General features: G+C 47.8%; 1 protein-coding gene across 2 annotated transcripts in view; it reads right to left on the bottom strand.

Moving 5' to 3' along the window:
* Positions 1 to 1,256: 1,256 nt before the first annotated feature.
* Positions 1,257 to 24,070, bottom strand: part of RPA1 (replication protein A1) — a 55,832-nt gene continuing 33,018 nt past the window's right edge. For both annotated transcript variants that reach the window (XM_084802794.1, XM_084802795.1), the window contains 12 exons: positions 23,847 to 23,939; positions 21,571 to 21,703; positions 20,479 to 20,581; positions 19,102 to 19,170; positions 18,786 to 18,978; positions 18,518 to 18,657; positions 18,037 to 18,185; positions 15,821 to 15,953; positions 12,238 to 12,414; positions 9,593 to 9,700; positions 4,427 to 4,513; positions 1,257 to 2,367 (listed from right to left, as the gene is read on the bottom strand). In XM_084802794.1, coding sequence (XP_084658920.1) covers positions 2,269 to 2,367; positions 4,427 to 4,513; positions 9,593 to 9,700; positions 12,238 to 12,414; positions 15,821 to 15,953; positions 18,037 to 18,185; positions 18,518 to 18,657; positions 18,786 to 18,978; positions 19,102 to 19,170; positions 20,479 to 20,581; positions 21,571 to 21,703; positions 23,847 to 23,939 — 1,484 coding nt within the window. In that variant the 3' untranslated portion in view covers positions 1,257 to 2,268. The remainder of the gene's footprint in view (positions 2,368 to 4,426; positions 4,514 to 9,592; positions 9,701 to 12,237; positions 12,415 to 15,820; positions 15,954 to 18,036; positions 18,186 to 18,517; positions 18,658 to 18,785; positions 18,979 to 19,101; positions 19,171 to 20,478; positions 20,582 to 21,570; positions 21,704 to 23,846; positions 23,940 to 24,070) is intronic.

Consider the following 24,070-nt stretch of genomic DNA (forward strand, 5'->3'; position numbering starts at 1 on the left):
CCTGCAGGTCAGTGGAGGCCATCAGATCACATTATAGATAGTTGGGGAGCCATCATATGGTTGCTGGGAATTGAACTCAGGACCTCTGGAAGAGCAGTCAGTGCTCTTAACCGCTGAGCCATCTCTCCAGCCCCCAGGTGCCTGTGTATGAGAGGCAAAGAAAGGGTGTTCAAGCCCGACCTACGTGGGCTACATAGGGAAGGCTGTATCTCAGAAGGAAAAAAAAAAAAAAAGACCGCTGAGGAGAAAGCAGACAGGGTGTGGGTAGTTTATCTTGCCAATCCAAATCCACATAAGTGGATTTAAAATCAGGCTGGAGCCTGGTCTATGAGGACCTTTCCAGAGAGGTTTTGTTGAGGACTTACCCTGAGAACAGGTGACACTCGTGGATGGCCTGGGGGTCCAGGCTGAATAACAACAAAGAGGGGAAAGATGAGAAAGCTCAGCTGATAGGACGTCAGCCTGATCCCAGGACCCACAGTGAAAAGCACTGGGGTGTGGAAACAGGATCCCCAGCATTTGCCGGCCAGCTAGCAGACCGGATGCCACATACTACACCCTGCGGCACACAAGTTGAGAGTGAGTGAAGCCCTAGCTTCCAGCAATGCCTCTTCCTGTGACACTCCCGCTGCCAGAGCCAGAGCTGTTCTTGTCAGATACCTCCTCCACCATGAAGGATGGCACCTTCAAACTGTGTGCCAGGAGAAGCCACGCCTCCCGGAAGCTGTCATAGCAACAAGGCTGTGTGGAGCAGAGCCACCACAAGCTTAAGTGTGCACATTGAGAGGCAGGCCTGCAGCTGCAGGCCTGCAATGCTGCCTGGCTTCTGGCAGAGATGTGCAGCAAATGCCAAGAGGTGGGCTGCAGCAACCAGATAGATAATTAATATGATTAGGAACACACAGAGCAAGCGTGCTCTTGCTGAATGAAAAGCCTAGTAGCATAATTACTGTTTTCGTCCCTGCTCACTGTCTCCACATTTCAAAGCCTGCTTGGTGTTAGAGTGCTGTGTAAACATCAATACAATCCCAAAGTGCCAGATCATCAGCATTCTTGGGCTCAATGGCTTTTCCTTTTTTGTGTTTTCATTCCTTTAAAGATGTATTTCAGGGTTGCAGACATGAGGAAGACTGATCTCCAGGCCTGAGTCTAATCTCTGAGTTTGTAATGAGTTAACATCTCTCCCTAGTGAATATTTATTATGAAGGCTAATTAATTGCTTTCCAGTTACAAGAACCCTTTACAGTCAAAGAAAGTAGGATCCACAAACAAAGATATACTGTTTATTCAACAAAGCAAGGGGAACAAAGGGCTTCTCTCTTCAATTCTATCTAACAAAGCTTTAATGAAAAATGAAACATGCTAACGCAAAGGACGATGTACAGGTAAAGACATGTGCACCTGGCAACCAAAAGCAACATTAATTTCAGTGAAAACTCAAGCAATGCTTTGTAGTTGCCTGGATGTCCCTAAGGGACAGCAAGTCAATGCTTATCAGCAGTCCTCAGAAGAGACAATTTTGATTAATATCAGGCCCATCCAACTCAGTCTATTAAATCTATTAAACCCTGAAGGAAGGATATTCAGATATTAACGATAGGCCTTTGATTAATAATTCTACCCTTTGCCATTCCAAGCATTAACAACCACATGGTACATCTGCAAAGAAGGAGCCTTTGATTCCGGAAAGATACAGCCCCCAAAGACCCCCTCCAGGGGGGAACCCAAGACATAAAGGTGCCACCACTGGAAAAGCAAAGCCCAAGTTACATAATTTACCTCATTATCCAGAATAGAGTCAATTACTTGTGACATAATTCCTGCTTGAAGACAACAAACCTTAGTAAATGTAGCAAAAGCTGGCGACAGAGGGACGGCTGCTATGCTACCTGCAGCTAAGAGCTGGCTCTGAAGGGCCAGTCACCACTTTTTTTTTTTTTTTAAGATTTATTTATTTATTATGTACTCAGTGTTCTGCTTGCATGCCAGAAGAGGGCACCAGATCTCATTATAGATGGTTGTGAGCTTCTGTGTGGTTGCTGGGAATCGAACTCAGGATCTCTGGAAGAGCAGGCAGAGCTCTTAACCTACGTACAGCCCTCTGAGCACGTTCTCTTTTGCCTATCAGTGAGTCCCAAGAGGCCCAGTCGAGCTGCCTGTCTCCCCTAGAGGCTCTGTACTGTGCGGTCGCCACATGGGGATGGGAGAAAGCCATTCTGTTTCCGGTCTTCACTTCCCAGCTCCGGCCATCAGTGCTCGCTGCTCCCGTCAGATGTTCCTCTTGATGTTCATGATCAGCCTTCTGCTGTGGTCTCTGTAGTCCACCGGCTTCACGTCCATCACGGTCGCCTTAATTCGAGATTCATCCTTTAAAAAGAGAAAAGCTGTTTGAGTGGCCGAGCCTGGCATGGCGTGGCAGAGATAACCGTCTTTGCTTCAGTGAATCCAGCAGAAAGGAAGTGAGTTAAGAAATTCTCCAAGTGCTGTGAACTCCAGGAGATGGGTCAGTGGCCTGATCCCTGCTCCGCAGATGCTCTCTCCATGCTTGGCACTCTGTGAGACCTAGCATCCTTCTGGAGTACACTCTGCAGTGTGGCTCCACCTCTACTGTCTATACGGGGGCAGTGGGAGCCCAGAGCAGACAGGTAAGCTCACTTTCATCCAGAAAAGCCGAACTGTGGTTAAACAGAAAGCTGCTGTAGCAGCAGGGACTGGCTTCTGCTCCAGCTGCGGGCGAGGTCACCTCTCTGCTGTCCATGCCAGGAGGAGAGATGACCCCTACTTTCTGACACTGTCACACTACTGCTTATTTAACACAACCACCAAAACATCTCACCCACAGGCACTAAGCTGATAACAACAACTCGGGATGTGCAGGCTTCGTGGCTGCAGGGAGTAGGCAGAATTCACACTCAGCCTGTCTCTAGGAACTAAACAGTGTCTCTCAGGCAGACCTGGGTGACACCTGGAGGCACACAAGTCTAGCTGGGGCCTTTGTGTTTCCATGCCATTCCTAGACGTACTGATGCTCAGAAGCACGGCTAGGGCTCTGGCCGCCTGGGCTGGACCCTGGCTCTGCCACTCATGGCTTTAGGTGCAGACATCCTGTCGTACACCACCATCGTCCCATCGGTAAAGCTGGAGCAACAGCGCCAACACAGACGAGGCTGTGAGGTGGGCAGGGGCCAGGGCGGTGACTGCCCAGCACATGCTGCTTACTGTGACTACGCCTCTCTATGACACGAGGCCTAACAAAGACTTTGTCCAGGCACTTCTGTGGTATTTGTTTAATGATTTTTTAAAACCCAAATTGTGGGAAGTAAGAGTCTACACCACATTTTCTGAAAGTACCCAGACAACAAAAATCTCTTACAGCTGTAAGAGGCCACAGATAGCAAACCTAAGTTGCCTCCCGCATCAGCACCACAGTGCAGGCCGATTCTATGAGTGTGATTCCCTGACGCTAATACTGGAGGCTGCTGTGGGTGGCCAGCCGCCACTGCCCACTGAAGGCTGCTGTGGGTGGCCAGCCGCCACTGCCCACTGAAGGGTGCTGCGGGTGGCCAGCCGCCATTTCCCACTGAAGGCTGTTGTGGGTGGCCAGCCGCCATCGCCCACAGAAGGCTGCTGCGGGTGGCCAGCCGCCACTGCCCACTGAAGGCTGCTGCAGGTGGCCAGCCGCCATTTCCCACTGAAGGCTGCTGTGGGTGGCCAGCCGCCACTGCCCACTGAAGGGTGCTGTGGGTGGCCAGCCGCCATTTCCCACTGAAGGCTGCTGTGGGTGGCCAGCCGCCATTTCCCACTGAAGGCTGCTACGGGTGGCCAGCCGCCATTTCCCACTGAAGGCTGCTGTGGGTGGCCAGCCGCCATTTCCCACTGAAGGATGCTGCGGGTGGCCAGCCGCCATTTCCCACTGAAGGCTGCTGTGGGTGGCCAGCCGCCATTTCCCACTGAAGGATGCTGCGGGTGGCCAGCCGCCATTTCCCACTGAAGGCTGCTGTGGGTGGCCAGCCGCCATTTCCCACTGAAGGCTGCTGTGGGTGGCCAGCCGCCATTTCCCACTGAAGGCTGCTGTGGGTGGCCAGCCGCCATTTCCCACTGAAGGCTGCTGTGGGTGGCCAGCCGCCATTTCCCACTGAAGGGTGCTGCGGGTGGCCAGCCGCCACTGCCCACTGAAGGGTGCTGTGGGTGGCCAGCCGCCACTGCCCACTGAAGGCTGCTGTGGGTGGCCAGCTGCCACTGCCCACTGAAGGGTGCTGTGGGTGGCCAGCCGCCACTGCCCACTGAAGGGTGCTGTGGGTGGCCAGCCGCCACTGCCCACTGAAGGGTGCTGTGGGTGGCCAGCCGCCACTGCCCACTGAAGGGTGCTGTGGGCGGCCAGCCGTCATCGCCCACTACAGCCCTCTGCCCCAGCAACCTTACTTACGTTGAAGGTCTCCAGCTTGACTCTGATTCTGAACATAAAAGATCGAAAGTTGGCGTTCTGGAAAACCTCCTCAAAGGCCTGCTCATTCTGTAACGACAACACCCCTATTAGACTGTTGAAGAGACTGAGAAACTCTCATCCCAATGGGCTGAAATTACTTAGGAATAACTAATTTGTAGGTGTTTTATCACATACCAACTGTTTAAGCAGAATTTTATTAAAGATCAAAACATATTATGCAGGAGCACTGTTTTCCCTTCAGTGTTTGTGGGGGACCAGCCTGGGAACCCCACTCTAGAGGACACTGAATTCCAAGGAGAATCGAGTCCGTTATGTAAGATGGTTGTTTACACAGAAGCCACGCACACCCTCCTGGCGCTGTAGATCAGCTCTAGATACTTCTAATACCAAATATAAACATCATGTGAGCACCGCGTGGACTGCTCAATGAACAATGATAAGGAAAAATAATATGTACATAGTCACTAAATGTGCAATTTATTCCCTGAAAATTTCTGATCCCCAGGCTGGCTGAATTTGTGGATACCAAGAACAACTTTACTCAATTTGTAGAAGCAGAACCCTGGTGCTAAGGGAAGGGAGGAACGGAGCAGTGTTGCTTCAAGGGCTGGAAAATGGAAGCAACCTAGAGACTGGAAAGTAGATCCAAAGCCTGACAGCGCAAATATGGCTAATGCCAATATATATTTCAAAATGGTTCCAACAGAAAAAGAAAAACAACATATAATGGCATTTTATGTGTATTTTACCATAACTAAAAATTTTAAAACACTCTTAGGAAACACATTTCTAAAATTTGGGAGAAGATACCTGAGACGCAGTGTCTCGGCGTGCACTAGGAAGTAGGCAGGAGACTGCAGACATGTTGGAAGCACAGCCTGCTCTTGCTGAGGACAAGCATTTCCTTCCTAGCACCCACTGGTGGCTCACAACGACCTGTGACTCCAGTTCTCGGGATCTGACGCCCTCTCCTGGCCTCCCCGGGCACCAGGCAGGGAAGTGGTCACATATATCGCTGCAGGCAAAACACTCATAACAGAGCGGGAGCTGGGCTGGTGGCACAGCCTTTAACCCAGCACCTGGGAGGCAGGTGGGTATTTGTGAGTTCCAGGGCTACATAATTAAGAATTTGTCTCAAATTAAAAAAAAAAGTTAGCTTTAGAAAACCAACAACACTAAAATCATTGGGAAGCTAGTCACAGAGGCCCAGGTCTGTAATCACAGTGATCTGGAGGCCGAGGCAAGAATGATCACCGTGAGAACGAAGCCAGCCTCGGCTAACACTGGCCAGCCTGGGCTACACTGGCCAGCCTGGGCTACAGAGTAAGACCCTGGCTCAGAACAAAGCAAACGGACGGAAAGAGCCCTACACAGAAAACTAAGCTATCGTATCGTCCAGGCCTCTGTATTCGCAGCTACTGAGGCGGCAGAGGAGATGGTGGAGTGGACAGCCCCAGGAAAGGGCTAGAGTCTTCCCACACTCCTTAAGTGCCATCAGATTTAGTTACTTTATTGTAATTTTTTGTTTGCTTGTTTTTCAAGACAGGGTCTCTCTGTGTAGCCCTGGCTGTCCTGGACTCACTTTGTAGTCCAAGCTGGCCTTGAACTGTTATTCATCTTTGCCTTTGTCTTCAAGTCCTGGGATTACAGGTGTGCACCACGATTGCCTAGCTTAATTTTAAAAAATATACATATTATACAGTGCTCTGCCTGCTTGTACACCTGCCCGCCAGAAGAGGGCACCAGATCTCATTACAGGTGGCTGTGAGCCACCATGTGGTTGCTGGGAATTGGACTCAGGACCTCTGGAAGAGCAGTCGGTGCTTTTAACCTCTGAGCCATCTCTCCAGCCCCATTTTTTTTTTAAGCTGGCTTTTTCTTTGGGGGTATTGTGGGGTGATATCACTGGGATACTCAGCCCTCCTCTGTTTTTGAGACCATGTTCACTAAGTTGGCCTTTTTTTGGTTTTTGAGACAGGGTTTCTCTGTGTAGCCTTGGCTGTCCTGGACTCACTCTGTAGACCACACTGGTCTCAAACTCACAGTGATCCACCTGCCTCTGCCTCCCGGGTGCTGGGATTAAAGACATGCACCACCACGCCCGGCGTAAGTTGGCCTTTAACTTGGCCATCTCCTGCCTCAGACTGCCAGGGCATAAAACACAGGACCTTAAAACTAACCGTTCATGTAAGCTAAGTACCCCTGCAGGTCACACAAGTATGAAAATAGCTTTATTACATGGGCTTCTTTTTGTAGATGTCATTTGAGAAAAAAAGTCATTCTTCAGAATTTCAACATATAAGCAGAATAAATGTGTTAAACGTTCAAAACCTTAAGCATGACCCCACTGCTCTTCAGAGTCCAGGGGAGCATGGACGTGCTCCCGCACAGCCTGGCTCTGAGGGAGTCCTGTAGGTCCTCACTCAGTATGAACACTCAATATAATAAGCTCATAAAAATCCTGAAAGGCCGCCTGGAGCCTAAAATTCTGATATGAAAATAGAGGGCCAGGCAAAATAGATAAAAGACAATAGTGCACTTTAAAAGTCAATCTCAGCTATCTCTGTGAAAAGACTTCTTGGAACTACTTTCAGAGATCTTGTGGATGATTTAAAAAGGGGGCGAGGGCAGAAAGAGTAAGAAAGCACATGAAAACCAAGGCAAACTGTGCCCTTACAGGAGTCTACGCGGCATGGAGCGAGCGGAGGGAAAGGACACTGTGCAGAGACACCAACGTCCATGCCTAGAAAACTGGGCTTTTACTAACTAGTCTTTGCTTTAACTCAGCAAGTAGTAGTCTTACATTTGGCATAGACCCTAATCTATTCTCTGCATTAAATAAATCTAGTGTACAAAAAGGCAAATTAGGGGGGCTGGTTCTCCCCTTCTACCGTCACATGGTTCCAGGGATGGAGCGTGGGCCCCCAGGCATGCAGGCAAGAGCCACCTCAAGGGTCTCAACTCATGTTTATACTGTACACATGTATTGTTGAGACAGGGTCTTAGTAGGCAGTCTAGGCTAGCCTTGAATTCACTACGCATACTAGCTTGGCCTGGAACTCTGGGTGATCCTCCTGCCTCAGCCTGAGTGCTGGGGAAACAGGCAGGAACCATCACCACAGCAGGAAAAGTAACCTTTAAAAACAAAGTCGTGCCGGGCGTGGTGGCACAGACCTTTAATCCCAGTACTCGGGAGGCAGAGGCAGGCCAGCCTGGTCTACAAAGCGAGTCCAGGACAGCCAAGGCTACACAGAGAAACCCTGTCTCAAAAAAACCAAAAGAAAGAAAGAAAGAAAAAGAAAAAAAAAAGAAGAAGAAAACCCAAGTCGTTTCCTGTGACCCTCACGTGATACCCGGATGTGCACATACTCTAAGACCCCTCAGTTTCTCAACATTCAGAGACTGGACCACAAATGCTATCTCTAGCTTGTTTAACCATTTCCCCACTTTTATTGGGCCCCTACATAGGTATTATTTGTTCCAAATCAGCTAGAAGAAGCCTTAAAAAGAGAAAGACGTCCCATTTCATTTAAGAGGGGCTGGGTACGGTTTTGGTCTATGGATGTTTATTTTCATTGGGAATTGGTTATGGTATTATTGGTCTTATTCGGACAGAAAACAAGATTGGACTCAGGGATTTTTCTCTGAGAATATAGAAATATATAGGGATGATAGGACCAAAGGTAGATTATTGAATCTATTCTTCAACTTAAGGCCTTAATTGTTACTCTCAAGGCTATTTTTAATTCGTTGGTATAAAATCTTGTATAATGATATAAAATAAGTTTATTTTTAATTCATTGTACTATTCAATTTTATCACAAGAATATATATGCCTGAGGTTCAATAGATAGATAAGGTAAAATATTTACATAAGGTCTTTAAAAACCTCAGAGACCTACAGAATATGGCATTTAAAGATTTTTTTCTTAAAAATTGTTTTGAGGATTCGTTGAAAATGAGACAGGTTGACTCTTGGCAACACCCAGCCTGCCTCAAAGAAGGTAATGAGCATCGAGGAACCTCCTTACGGAGATGGCTTCAGACATGGCAAACCAGCCACTGGGCAAAAATGTCCTTGTTTTCTGCCACAGACAGAATTTTGCCCGAAATGGGCAAGCTTGGATGCAGGTGGAGTTGACGGGCAAACTCTGCCAAGACAGGGTAGGCAAGTCCTCAATAGTCCCTGCTTCACAAATATGTCTGTCATATTTTGGACCAGAAGGCTGAAGATGATGCTCCAACGTGTTAGAGAGTTTTGAATGACTGTTTAGGCAGCAAAGTGTCTCTGTCATTTTTTCATTTTGGAAGCTGTTAACCTGTACTTCCTGTCTACTTAGGTAATTAATTTTATTCCTTCTCAAGTCTCTGATGGGGTTGAAGACAGTAAAACATTATGAGTAAAACAGGAACATAATGACTGTTTTGTGGTCTTTGTGTATATTGTACTCTGGTGTAATAATATAAATGTATAGGTAAAAGGGCTTTTTTATTATTAGAATTGTGGAGGAATGTCTTGAGTGGATGTAACAATTGTCAATAAAGCGCTGTTTAGCCAATCAGCTGAGCAGAAGGACAGGAAGGGGAAGGCAGGACTTCCTGGAGAGGGGGGTGGAGTCGGGAGTTGAGGGTTGATAGAGGGAGTTGGGAGAAGCGGCCTGAGAAGGACCAGATTGGCAAGTGCTTGGGATATATGTAGGCTGTGAGGATTAGAGCAGGTTAGTTTAGTTTATTAAATTAGTCGCAGTTTGGATTCTGCCTGGTGTAGAGTTCTTGCAGCTTTGAATCACGTTTTAGTCTCTGTGTCAGTTATTGGCTTCCTAGGCCGAACAGATACAATTTATTGTAACAGGTGTTTATTAGATTAAAAAGCATACATGGAGTTTGAACCATTTCAGAAGAAATGGCTCTAGAGTGACTGTAGGTTCACAACTCTGGTATAAAGAACAGCAATGGGGCAAAGGCGGTGTGTGCTTCTGTGTAATGCTATCTTACGTTCCTAATTCCTTATCTCATGTTAGGTGCATACAGAATGCCCTCGCTCAGGGCAGTGAGAACCCACAGAGCACACCCACAGAAGCAAGCACTCCACAGCTCGGTGGAGCAACACGAGCACTATACAGGGCTAAGGAACACACAGCCAACCTTTTCTTTCAGTTCCCCAAGGTACGCGGTGTTCTGTCCAAGGATAGCCTCCGCAGACTCCTGGAAGCATGTCACCCACTGATTCTCTTGAAAGTCCGCAATGTTTACCTAAAAATCCCAACACTCTATTATTTCAGCAAATAAATCACAGAAGGAAGCTACATCAAAGAGGAGGGAAGGTTACCTTAGCGATGCTCCCAAGGGAAGAAGGCACTGCCAGTAATACCGAGCCCTTGGCTTTCAGGGCTTTGCTTTAATGACTTCATAAGAAGACTTACCCCGACCCAGGCATCCTGTTTCCCAGTTTTAGTTCAGCGTCAGATAAATCACACAAGCCACCCAATACTTAAAGCAGGCCGTGCGTTAGGTGGGTTTGACTACTAGGTTAGCAAGTGACTGCAAGCGATGCTATGCTAGCTCTGTACTATGGGAAATTGTTTAAAATGTGGTCCAACTCAGTCTTCTAGAGATATGATTTCAGACCTCAGGAGATGCACAAGCATGTTAGCAGCTCCCGCTAAAAGGCTTTGCACCGACATTATGAACACGAACACACACACACACACACACACACACACACACACACACACACACACATATCCCACCCTTGACATCTTTTAGGGTTTTTTGAAGACAGCATATAATGCAGCACAATCTGCCCTTACACTTGCCATGCACTCACAGCTGGCCCTTAGAGCCTCCTGCCTCTCTCTCCCCCATCCAAAATCAAGTGCTAAGATTACAGACATATGCTCAACTATTTTATTTAAAAACAAATAAACAACCCCCCAACAAAGTCTTATTGTGTAATCTAAACTGGCCCAACTTGGACTCTCCCTGCCTCAGTCTCACATTTGTTCACTCTTTCCTCACTGTGTGCTGTGTTATGTGCACATACTGGGGAGCCAGAGACTGACACGGTGTCTTCCACAGTTACTCTCCACATTATCCTTTGAGACGGGGTCTCCAAGTAAACAGAGCTCAGCAACTGACTAGGCTGCTGCCCACTGAGCTCCAGGCCTGAGCCTGAGTTACTTTACCTGGGTGCTGGGGATCTGAACTCAGGTATCCATAGGTGGGCGGCAGGCATTTTACCCACTGAGCTGTCTCTTAAGACCACAGCAGGCATTTTAAAGTTAAGGAGCTGCATGAAACGGTGCTAAGTCACCCCCTGAGCAACACAGCTAATTTCAGAGGCCAGCATTAATGACCTTTGGCCTGCTACCAAATCTATCAAGCAAGAGAAACAAGCAATGATGCGTGTCTGGGGGGCGGGGGTAAGGCTTAAATTATATAAAGCTTGCTGAGCTGGCGAGGCCAGGAGGCCAATGAGCCCCAAGGACTCACCTGTCCTCCCAGTGAGGACTCAATGCAGGCCCTTATGCTAGCACGGACTGCTGTATCCTCAGCCCCAACGCTTTGTTTTGTTGTCGATGCATCCATCCATCTATTTTGGTTTTCAATGACAGGTTTACTCTGTGTAGCCCTAGCTGTCCTGGAACCTGCTCTATAGACCAGAGACCCATCTGCCTCTGCCTCCCAAGTGCTGGGATTAAAGGTGTGTACCACCACCACGCACAGCGTTTTTAAAATGTATTTTATTTATTTATTTTATGTATATGAGTGTTCTATCTGCATGTACACCTGCATGTTAGAAGAGGCCATTAGAGGGTATAGATGGTTGCTGGGAATTGAATTCAGGACCCCTGGAAGAGCAGACAGTGCTCTTAACCTCTGAGCCATCTCTCCAGGCCCCACACAGCCATTTTTTTTTTTGAGACCAGGTTTTACGTAACCCAAGCCAGCCAGCTGGCCTTGAACTTGCTGTGTAGCTCAGGAGGACTTTGAATGTCTGATCCTCCTGTCTCCACCTAAGAACTTGGATTGCAGATGCGTGTTGTCCACTGAGCTGCAGCCGGCCTAAGAAGCTGTAAGTTCTAAGGCCTTCACCGCCTTCTGCTCTCTCAGTGCCCAGTCACTAAAAGAGAGCAACTAACAAAGCAGGAGTCGTTTAAGCTGACTCCAACTTTTCAGAGTGAACAACTTCACACAGCTGTAATAGCTCTGATTATCTCCTCAGAATAAATTTCCTGTAGGTGGCTACTGCATCAAAAAATCTTTAAGGCTTTGGACACACTACTAATTGTCCACCCAAACCAACCCAACCCAACCCAGAGTAAAAGAACAAGAGCCACATTCCAGTACATTTTTTCTGAAGCCAGCAGCTCCACTAAGGCTGACTGTCTTGAATTTCTTGAGCATCCACAAGAAAAATAACACAGACACTGCTGCATTAGTATAATTACTGCTCCCCGGAAACGCGGTTTCAAATTAATTTGTCTTCACTACAGTTAGCAGGCAAGTGCCACCAACACTGTGACCATTCAGCATCACGGAAGGCTGCCATTGCCTAAGGCAGCTCAGTGCACCACCTGGGCACAGACATGGCTTTCCACAGCAAGAATGACTGCTGCTCAGCAGGGCAAAGCCCTGACTTCCTTATTTACAGAGCAGCAGCAGGCTCCCCAGCACGGACTCCCTCTGAGGTCCTCACCATGAGCCACCAGGGCTCTACCATCGCACTCCCATGCGTCCTGCCCAGGTCAGTCAGCGAGCACCAGAGGCTTCACGGCCGCTCTACTCACCGACAAGATCATGCGGTATTTGAAATTGGGAAATTCCCGGTCACACTTCTCACAGCGGTACAAGCCATTCTGCTGGTCAATCACTTTCTTATTGCAGTCCTGGGTTGGGCAGGCCTGGTACATGCAGTTCTCTTTGCGAAGAAACACCACCGTCGCCACGGTGCTGAAGTAGTCCGCCTGAAGGGGAAAAGGATGCCAGGGAGCGGCGTCAGCAAGCCACGCGCGGGCCTGGAGGGGGCGCTCGACACTCCCTTCCTTGCAAGTGCTAAGTGCACGAGGGCTGTTTCCCACACGCAGAGTGATTACGGAGAATCCTTCACTCTGTGGTTTCAGAAATCACACGTGCTATATGCAAACTCACAGAGGTAACAAACTAGCACTGAGCCTTGAACTCAGTGACTGCTCTGCTGCCACCAAACCTGGCCACATAACCTTTCCATTTATAGTCTTTATTTGCTGTATACATGTATCTCTGTGTGTAAGGTGTCCACAGGTATATGAAGGCAGGTGAGCACGCGCCATGGCGTGTATGTGGAGGCCAGGAGTCAGTTGTGTCCTTCCTCTGTGGGTGTCAGGGAACTCACGTTCCCAAGACAGCAGGACAAGTGCCTCTAACAGCTCAGTTTTCTTGACGGCACATAACGTTTCAAAAACACTTTTCAAAATCACATGTATTTATTCAGTATGTATGTGGGTTTTAATGTACGGACATGTACACCATAGTGTGCACAGGTCAGAGGACAACTTGTGGGAGTTGGTGGCCTCCTTTCACCACGTGAGTCCTGGAGTCTGAAGACAAGGCTATCAGGCTGGGTGACAGGAGTCTGACTCGCTGAAGTCACCTTGCTGGCCAAGCACAGAATTCTCCACAATGACAGTGATTTCTACCCCTATTTTCAGGGATCAGTAAACCTTTCCTCTAACAAGCCAGGAACCCCAGGTCCAATGACCCACTCGGTCAGTCAGCCTGTTGCTGTGGGGCAGACAACCTAGAGACGGCAGAAGGTGGAAGGTGCTCCAGTAAAGTCTGTCAGTAACAGACTGATTCAGAGCCTGGACTGGCTGAAGTTCAAGAGAACACAAAAATATCCAGACTGGGCTGCAGAGATGGCTCAGAGGTTAAGAGCACCACCTGTTCTTCCGAAGGTCCTGAGTTCGATTCCCAGCAACCACATGGTGGCTCACAACCACCTGTAATGAGATCTGGTGCCTTCTTGTGGTGGGCAGGCACACGTGTGGGCAGAATACTGTACAAATAATAAATAAATCTTAAAAAATAAAATAAAATACCCAGACTACCATCCTGTACATGGAGAATCCCTGGCAAGAAGCCAGCAAGGACCTAAGCCATGGCAGGGTAGACACCTGCTTTGAACCCCACATAGAAGCTCTTGGTTTTGGGGTACATTCAGTACACCTTGAATTTAGAGCTAAGCTATCACCTCACCCCCTTGAAACAAGTTCTCACTCCGTAGCCCTGGCTGCCCTGGAACTCTCTATACAGACCAGGCTGGCATCAAACTCAGAGATCCACTTGGGGATTAAGGGCATTTGCCACCACTATGCCTGGCTCACATCGGTTCTGACCAGAGGGGCAGAGCAATGTGGCATTTAAAGAGGCTGTGCTAATGCAGTTACACAGCTGTGGGGCTGGGGGTGCAGTGCAGCGCAGCGAAAAAGCTTTGCCCAGCGTGCACAAGGTGCTGGGTTAACCCTCAGCACCACAGAACGGACTTCATAAGAAGGCTTGGGGTGGGGGTGGGGGTGGGGGCGGGGCAGTGGAAGGGGGAAGAGATGGACTGGAGGTTAAGAGCACTGGTTGCTTTGGCAGAAGATGCAAGATTTCCCAGCACCCATATAGTGGCTCACAACCATGCATAACTCTAGTTCCGGGGGACTGAGGCCCTTTTCTGACCTCCACGGGCACCGGTCACTCATATGGCTCACACGCATACCCATGTTAAAAATAATAATAATAAAAAAAGGTGCTCAGGCTGACAAGCTGGCTCGGGGTGAAGGCAGTTGCTGCTGACTCGGGTTTGGTCCCTGGGATCCCCAGGGGAGACTTGACTTCCACACACTTCATCAGAGCACGTGCTCCCGACCCACAAACAAAAAAACAACTTTTAAAAATTTAAAGAGAAAGCTGTAGAGAAATAAATCTTAGGAGAATACCTGAAGAGTTTCTCTGTATTTCCAGGTGAGATCCAGACTCAACACCTGATTTAAAAGTCTGAGGGCAGACAGGTGTTCTGTATGTTGAATTCTGCCTGTAGACTGTCTATCTTTAGTTTAAGAGAGCAACTGGGTGACAAGAGACTCAGAATCTAGCCAATGTTTAATTCTCAAGACATCCCATAATAGCATTATAAGTTGCTGTGTACGACAATGATGGATCGAGTGCACAGTGAAATGAGACAGGAGGAAGAAAACCTATATTGTATATGATGACAATAAAGAAACAGCAGAGACTGAGATTTCAGGAGCACAATAGAAATAAATGTTTCAAACATCCAAGAGAACGCAGATTAGACCAAGGTAGGAAGAGGTTCATTAAGTACACACAGGAACGGAAGCTGCAACCAAGTCAATAGCAGAGCCAGCCCTTAGCAGGACAGCAGCGGCTCTTGGCCTGCGACCTCTCTGATGCTCAACAGCCTCAATTACATGCTGCTCCCAAATCAACATGGGCCTGAAGTCGGCTCACACCACACTGCAAAGCCCAGTCATCACGTTTCCTCAGTATCCAGGAACTTTTCATGCCCTTGCTGCTTCGCACCAGAGGCTGCAGTAAGCCCTGAGCACACACAGCCTCCACCCGGCTGTGACTGCGAGACGCTGACAGTGAAGAGCAGCCGTGTGGTGCTTGGAGCAGGGCTCTGGCTGCCAGGGCTCTGAGTCCCAGATAAGAGCATGGGCCCAAACTGGCACCTGAAAGCAAATTTGGAAACTCAAGCCTCTGCGAAGGGAGAAAGGAGCGCAGCGGCATCTGCTACTTTGTGGGTTCCTCTTTCTTTCGCCTTCCCCACCCCTCTTCTCCCACACTTCTGACCCCTAACACTAGATAGCAGAGAAAAAAGGACAGCGAGGAAAGGGGGCGCTGAGTTTGATCTTCCCATCAGGATATCTAATTTTCTTCTTTGTGCACAACTACTTAACAAACCGCAACCAACAGCATCACACCACCCACCAGCCTTCTATCCATGGGCCTCTAGCATTTACATCCTCTGAGAAGTTCCCAGAATTCCAAATGTCAGAGACGCGTAGAAACTGCAGCTGTGCTCCTGCTAGAGCACGAGGCAAATCACAGTCACCTGCTGCGAGGCAGCCTCCTAGCCCCACACCTTAGATTAAAAACAAAACAAAACATATTCCTATAACGTTTCTGTGTGTGCTTTTTTTTGTTTTTGTTTTTTTGTTTTTTCAAGACAGGGTTTCTCTGTGTAGCCCTGGCTGGCCTCGAACTCACAGCGATCCACCTGCCTCTGCCTCCTGAGTGCTGGGATTAAAGGCGTGTGCCACCACGCCTGGCTTGTTTTTGTGTTAAAGAACCCAAAATTCCTCAATTCCCACTACAAGGCACCTTGTCGCCGTGGCCCAAGTTCTCCGACTTAGCTTCATACAGAGTTTTCCAGTTGGTGTTGCCCCCTGTGGCTCCTCCAGTCCTGAGGTCCGAGATGGAAATACCATCCAAGGCTTGTCCTTCTGAGTCGAACCTGGGGGTGTGGGGGGGGAGAAGGAGGATGGGGGGTGGGGAGGGAGGAGATAAGAACACTTTACATCCTTCTCAAACGTGCTGTTTGAATACACTAGACACCAGCTCTCACCTGGGTCCCAGCACACCTTAGTCCACTCAAGAAATGCAATGACTTTCTTTTGATCTCATCTGCTTTGACCCACCCCACCCCCACCCCAGGTCAGATAAACAACCGGGCTGCATATTAACAGCCAGGAACGAAGTCGGCAACAGAAAGCAACACTGGCACAGTCCCTCGGGCTTGAAGCCTTCACCTCAATCACCGAAATGAATCAGATGAAAAGGGACATTTTTGTTTAATGAATCAGCCAAAAATGTTTTCAAGGGAGAAAATCCTTTAAGCCTAATCAGTTATGGGACTCAATGCACTACTTCATCAGAAGGCGTTATCTGCCATGTTAGAGGTATGTGTTCTCAGTGGGAACCTGGGTATGCAAATATGAAGGTTAAACTCATTTATATAAAATTGTTATTAAAATTGCTTATACCAGTTTATCAAAGAATTGATTATACCTCTTGACCATCTATTGGCTAATCTGAAGGAAAAGAGGCCAGGGAGAAGGTAGCAAGAACGCTGTGGCAGAGAGCAGCAAGCCTGAGATTAAAACCAGCTCAACCACCCACCCGAGGGGTAGGTAATTTACTGCCAGCCGTGCACAGGACTGCCTCCCTACAGAGACCACCCAACAGTGCGGCTGCCCTAGGCCGCAGACAATCACCTTCTCACTCTGTCAGGGGGGCAGCCACACCTGACAGAGGACAAGGCCCATAAATCTGTTTCACCACTACTAGCCGCACAAGTTTACGGTTTCAAGAACTTCACATAGACATTTGCCACCAAAGACAGCTCATCAGGAGTCAGCAGAGCAAGGAGACAAGGCAGCCCTTCTTGCAATAAAAATTCCATCCTGTTAGTGCCAAGATCTAAACATCGCTAATCCTCGCCTGGGTGGGGTGTGTGCACTCAACTTCTCCTACGTCAATGACAGGGTATTTTGTTAAGGGGACAGACACCCTGTTTGTGTTTCCTGTGATCACAGTAAGTGACAGTGACATATGAACGCCTTAATGTGGGCATGCAAACAACCTGACCAGAGCCCGGAAGAAAATCAGCCCCAAAAAAAGGAAAAAAGGAATAAAAAAATGCCATGGTTGTTTTTGGTCAGACTATCATGGAATTCTGCCATGGTAGCTATCAGCACAGTTAAATAGATGGATGTAGAGCATGCCTGAGGATGGCTTAAGTGACAAACACATCAGATGTCCTATCAAACTATTCAAATATATTGTTACTGGTTCATATCGGACTTAAAACAAAAATGAGGGGCATGAAATATGAGATATTTTTGAGTCCCCTAAACTCTTAGACACAGCTGGAAACCATACATGCCCCCTGTGACTGGAGCCACACAGTTTACTTGTGCCTGGGCTCGGTGAAGCCTTTTGTTTGACCACCTCAGTTCTTCCCTGCCACTCTCGGGATGAAGTGCTCTTCTACGGCCCAGCTTAATGCCTTAAAAAGCTAGGTGTGGCGTGGAGAGTCTAACAAGCTCTCCTCACCACGAGTGCTTTGGGAATCACAATGCAAAGACAACAAAAAGCCCATTGTTCCCGCGGGCTTTATCAGAGCCCACAAACACACACCACAAGATGTGACCAGCTCAGACTTAGCCGAGTAGGAAAGTACATTCTCCCCCCCACGTCAGCTGCCCACAGCTCAAACTGAGGAGCGAAAGACGCCCTCGCACAGTTCTTCAGCACGGAGCTGCCAGAGCCTTGCCGTACCTGCTCTGGTGGGATCAAGGCCAGCATGCAGTGCTTATATTCTAATTGCTTTCTCTGCCATCAGAGGATCATGGCTTTGTCAGTTTAAGGGCTTTCAGGCCATCATCTCAGAAGGCGTAATGCCTCCAAGAAATACAGGAAGCGCTCCACTCGAGAGCAAGGGCGTAACGGCTGCGCTGAAGCCCACATGCGACACTAAGCCGCTCTTCCCGAGGCCTGAGCAGGGCAACCCCTTAGCTGAGGCCCACCAAACCTACCATCCACGGAGCTTATAGGCCTCTGGGATGTCAGGATTCACAATGAGAGTGCTAGACGACAGGACAGAGAGGCTGCGCCCACCAAAGTCAGAAACGCGGGCTCCCTTGATGGCCATCACAGGCTGCCTAGAACCATCAAACTTGTCGGCCTGCAAAGCAAATGCACACAGGTGTCACGGGCGGGAAGAATGTACAGCCAGGAGTAGCACGAATATAGTCCCGTGTATGTGGACGCAACGTAGGCAGGCCTCACACTCAAGAATCCCCCTAGACTTCCAGGAAAACTAATCTATCTCTACCTTCCTGAGGTCGAGTACGGAGCACTCCACCAGGGGAAGCTGAAACAGTCGATCATCTCATACAAGTAAAGGATTTCAAATAACTGCCCGGCAGCTCAACTCTGGGCCTTTGGAGCCAATGCCCCACAGCTCGAAGGGACAAGGGCGCTGCCCAGAGAACTGCGGTCAATGCAAGGACTCACGTCTTCTCCCCACAGAGTTGCAGTCACCATTTTCCCTGACATGTCCATCAAATAGATATTTCTCTTAGAGACTTCTCTGTTGCTAGACTTCACTGTGATTTTAGTGGAATCTTCATAGCTCTTGCAGATCCCAATTATGTCTGAAACAGAACAATTTGTAACGGCCCAGATTAAGGCTCCACTTAAAACTCGAACAGCAAGCATGCTAGCTGGGCACCCAAACACTGGACACGTAACCCCTGCTCTCTGCCCTCAACCATGGTCCTACCTACAAGGGAGTCTTTGGACTTGCTCTCTAGGTCACTGATCCCCGTGAAGTCGAACTGCACTGTGGGTAAATGATGTCCATCTTCACAGGGAAGGACAGACGTCTCATTATTGAAGGTCATCTCATAGTCATTTTTCACAGCTGAGAACTGTTTGTTTGCGATCTTCAGAGTGCCTTTTGAGAAATAATACACCTGCAAAAGAGGTGGAGTCAGGGACCGCTGGCCACCCCCTCAAACCCTTCCCCACCATGCAGCCTGTGCTTGGGAAACTCACTGTGCAGTGAGCGGGGCAGCGCTGATGCCGCGCAGTCTTACCTTATTCACTTCAATGAGGGGGAAGAATTTGTCCACCTGCTCATTGAAAGCAGTAGCTCTGATTTCACCCTGCGAACACAAGCGAGAGCACGTGAGAGCTGCGCTGCTGGCCCCTCACTCAAAACAGCAAGAGCAGGCCAGGTTGACAGGAAGATGGCATCTCTGGAGCAACAGCACAAGTCTAAAGAGGCCCTCAGAGGGCTCTAGGCATTCCAGAAACTCACATATACAGCCACACACTCAAGCTATCAGGCTTGATAAAACAAGAGACGTTCAGTTAGCTGAGCCTCCAGTTAGGACTTAACCATCCAGGTTAAAGTATAAAATAAGGAGGCTGGCAAGTTGGTTCGGTTGATAAAGGCTTCCGTGCAAACGTGGCCACGCCAGTTCAAGCCTGGAGCCCACGTAAAGGTGAAGACAGCCACCCCACCAAGTTGTTTTCTAGCCTTTACACATGTATGCGTGCACACACACTAGGGTAATTTTTAAATTTTACCCAAAACATTTTTAAAAGGAAGAGTTGAATATTCCAATAACGAAAACATAAAGTTCTGGATCTTCAACGACAGGCTCAGAGCCCACGGGAAAGCGTGCTGAAAGCTGATGACTCAGCAGTCTCCCCCACGCCTGCAACCTACATGACGGGCTACGTCGCAGTCAGGAGCTAGGGCCAAAAATGTTCTAACAAGTAGGCTTTCAAGTTGATCTCACTGTTACTTTTCTGTCAGGCAATATGTTACAGATGGGTAAGAAAGTTAACTAAATGGATGAAATCTTACCCAGAAAATCTGCAGGCAATTAGTTTCTGATAGTGAATCTGCCATCACAGTGAAGACACTTACCACGCAACACCATAACAAGAGGAGGAGGAGGAGGAAAAAAGCTCCAAAGTTTTGAGCTCACCAGTATCATTTTGTTTATGGTATGGGTGGTTTGCTGGCATGGATATGTGCATCACTTGAATGCCTGATGCCTAAGGGATGCCAGGAGGGGGTGCTGGGAATCGAACCCAGGTCCTCTGGAAGAACAGCAGTGCTCTTAACTGCTGAGTCGTCTCTTTAGCCCTTACCTTTCGCTTTAAATAAAGCATAATAAGTATATATGGTCAGACACCATCCCCATGCTCTTTAGCGGGCATCATGTCCTGGGGTTTCCAGTGAGCCTCTCCAGCCGGTGAGAGCGCTTACAGTACACTAACGTCTACTGTGACATGCTTTCCCTTAGGAGCATTTTGTCTGATCTACCCCATATGCTATGCCCTATACCCCAGACAGCATCCAAAGTCTTTCTGGGCACCTGACAGGTCCCAGGTCACGGGCCTCAGAGCTGAGCCCTGAGCCGAGAAGGCCAGCGGCTTTCCATGTGGTGGATACTCACACTTTCATCTACAAGTTCTATAGAGAAAAGCTTCCCTTCCCCCCGGGTGTTGCTCCAGGTACGGATCTGACTTTTGTTGGTGACACGGGCACAAATAGTCCACCTAAAAACCAAACAGATAACAGTAGTGTTTGGAGTTGTTCCTAGTCGGAATAAAGATAAGCAGGAAGCCATCCTGCCATGGACTTTCTGCTCAGATGCTGTCTGTCAATGCTTGCTGTATTTTAATCCAGCTAATTAAAACCCCAAGATGACATACAGGCTTGACAGTTTACAGAATAAGCAAACAGTAAAATATACCAGGTAGTTTAACACTAACTCACTCTCCTGTCAAATAAGTAAATTTATAAACCCTTTCCCTTCCTCAAAAAACATCACCAAGGCAACAATATCCTTTTAATGAAAGGTTCCAAGGAAAAAAAATGCAGTTATACCAGCAATTATATTTTGCCATTATTTTCAATTACAGGAACTGACACAATCTCTATCAAACGTCTGCCTCATTTCCAATGCATGCCAAATATAAACACGAGACTACAAAGCATGACATTCATGGGCCACTGAAAGAAAGTACCCAAAGCACCAGGCATGGTGGTGCATGCCTTTAATCCCAGTACTCGGGAGGCAGAGGCAGGTGGATTGCTGTGAGTTTGAGGCCAGCCTGGTCTACAAAGAGAGTCCAGGACAGTTAAGGCTACACAGAGAAACTCTGTCTCTAGAAACCAAAACCAATACCAAAACCATACATTTTAATTAATTTTAATTAATTTTAAATGTAAAAGAACGATATCAAAGAAATCCATGTCTAGGGCATATTAATATGGTTAATACAATAGGACAAAATATTCTAGCCAAATTAAACCATAGTAGCAAGTTTTGGACAAAAGTCATCTATTTATATAAGATGAAATGTGAATTAGCACAAATATATATATATGTTTTTATTTGTAAGCCTACCATACAATTCTTTAAGCAGTAAATAATTCTAACCTCAAAGTTTTAAAAAATGGAAGACCTTACACACGAGTGTGTAAGAGTAGCTTCCTATATCATTTGAAAAGGAGCCCACACTTGTCCTGCGCCACAACTCACTTGGACTGGTAAGGGGTGAGGCTGGCAATGGGCACCACTTTGGACTGTGTTCCGCCTGAAGGCTGCAGCAGGCCAGCGCCAGCAGGCTTTGCAAATGGCTTTGAGGCACCATACGTCTTAGGCACAGTGGAACCTGTATAAACACACAGAAAAAGGGAAATCATTTCCTTTTTATTTCTTGAAGTGTAGGTGCATATGTACGTGCATGTGTGTATTATGTGTCTGCATGCAAGCACGGGCAGGGACACATGCCATGGCACATATGTGGAGGTCAGATTACAATCTCAAAAACTCCAGCTTTTGTGAGGCAGGCCCCCTCTGCTGTCTGCCATCGCACGTGCCAGGTTAGTGGGTCCAAGCTTCCAGGACTGTCCTGTCTCCACCTCTGATCTCCCAAGAGCACTATCATTAGGATGCTCCAGCTACGATTGGCCTTTATTTGGGTTCTGAGGATTTGAACTCAGATCATCATGGTCGTGTAGCAAGTGCTTTTATTCACCAACCCATCCCCCGTGCCAGACAACCGTTATTTTTCTTTTTCTTTCTTTCTTTCTTTTCGATTTTTTGAGACAGGGTCTCTCTGTGTGTGTCCTTGACTGTCCTGGACTCGCTTTGTAGATCAGGCTGGCCTACCTCTGCCTCCCAAGCGCTGGGATTAAAGGCATGCGCCACCACTGCCCGGCTAACCATTATTTTTCTTAACTTTTACAAGTTTAACATTAATTTCATTATGAACATGCCACAGGGAAGGTCTGAAGGTAAGAAGCCAGTAGAGGACATCCATCACCCACGTACCATCTCGGCACTGCTCAGGCAGGGTAGGAAAGTCTAGGACGAAATCTTCAGTTGGGAACAGAGACTAAGAGCCAGTTTTGTGTTAAGACACAAACGGGGAGGGAGCCACGTACTATGACATCCTTGCTTCCCTTTTCCAAGCCACACAGCTGCTCTTCACGTGGCAAGAGCACAAGTCAAAGCCTATTGGCAAATGAGTTATCTATAAAGCTTCAACTTGCAATAAACCAAACTCTAATTTCAATAACCTACCATCTTCTATACCAAAATGTTTTTCAAAACAATTTTACTTTTTGCTCATATGTGTGTTCGTGTGTCCATTGGATCCTCTGGAGCTGGTGGTGGTTGTGAGCCACCTGACATGAGCACTGGGAACTCTAAACTCAGGTTCTTTAGAAAAGCAATATAGGGCTGGAGAGATGGCTCAGAGGTTAAGAGCACTGGCTGCTCTTCCAAAGGTCCTGAGTTCAATTCCCAGCAACCACATGGTGGCTCACAACCATCTACAATGAGATCTGATGCCCTCTTCTGGCCTGCAGGTGTATATGCGGACAGAACACTGTATACATAAAATAAATCTTTAAAAAGAAAAGCAATATATATGCTCTTAACTACTGAGCTATCTCATCACTCCACAACCCGTGCCACAGCAAGCCCCTTTAGGCAGGGTCTCACTAGGTAGCCTCGGCTGGCCCAAAGGCAGTTCCACTAAGCTTGGCCTTTTAAACACATTTCTTATAATCGGGCATGAGCTCCAATCCTCATTAGTCAGAGGCAAGCAGATATTTGAGTTCAAGGCCAGCCTGGTCTACAGAGAGTTCCAGGACGGCTTAGGGCTACACAGAGATACACTGCTCAACAAACAAACATGTTAGAAAATGGACTATTATGATGTATCCCTGTGTGTCTGGTGTATACACAGGATGTGGGGATATAATGGTCAGGGGACACTTGGCGACCTTGAGTCTCTCCTTTCGCGGTAGATCCTGGATGGTCAATGAGGGTCATTAGGCATTTTGCCAGCTGAACTATCTTGCAGGCCACCGATTTTTTGTTTGTTTGTTTGTTTTTGAGACATGGTTTCTCTACATAACAGAGTGCTGGCTGTCCTGGACTCACTTATGTAGACCAGGCTCCCAAGTGCCGGGAGATTAAAAGTGTGTGCTATCACCTCTCTGACTCTGTAAGTTACACTCACTCAGCTCTGACACTGTAAACTGCAATTCTACCAGGAACGGAGTTTTTTGTTTGTTTGTTTGTTTTTTTGCAAGTCTCATGTAATCCAAGGTGGCTTTAAATTTGCTATGCAGTAGAGGGTGACTTTGAACTTCTGATCCCCCTGCTTCCACTTCTCAAGTGCTGGCCAAGCTACTGTGCCTGATCCATGAAGAGAATTTTGAAAACTGTTCAGTCTTGGTAATTTTTCAAACATTATTTCAATCTTGACCCATAATTTCCAACACTCCTGCGTGACATCTTACCCACTCCCAAGCCCCCATTCTGTGGCTGGGGCTTGCTGGCTGGTGGCGTGGCTGTGGAGGCTGCAGAAGGGACCGCTTGCTGCTGCCCATGTCCTAGGGACCAAGAGAGAAAGGTCATTTCAGTGCAAACCCAGTCAAGAGATTTCTACACGAGCACTGATACCCTAGGAAACCCCACTCATTTAGCTCCCAGAGGGTCAGGATGCGTGCAGCCCTGCACTCTG

The sequence above is a fragment of the Acomys minous genome (genome assembly GCF_964271855.1).
Source record: "Acomys minous genome assembly, chromosome: 12".
Taxonomy (NCBI): domain Eukaryota; kingdom Metazoa; phylum Chordata; class Mammalia; order Rodentia; family Muridae; genus Acomys; species Acomys minous.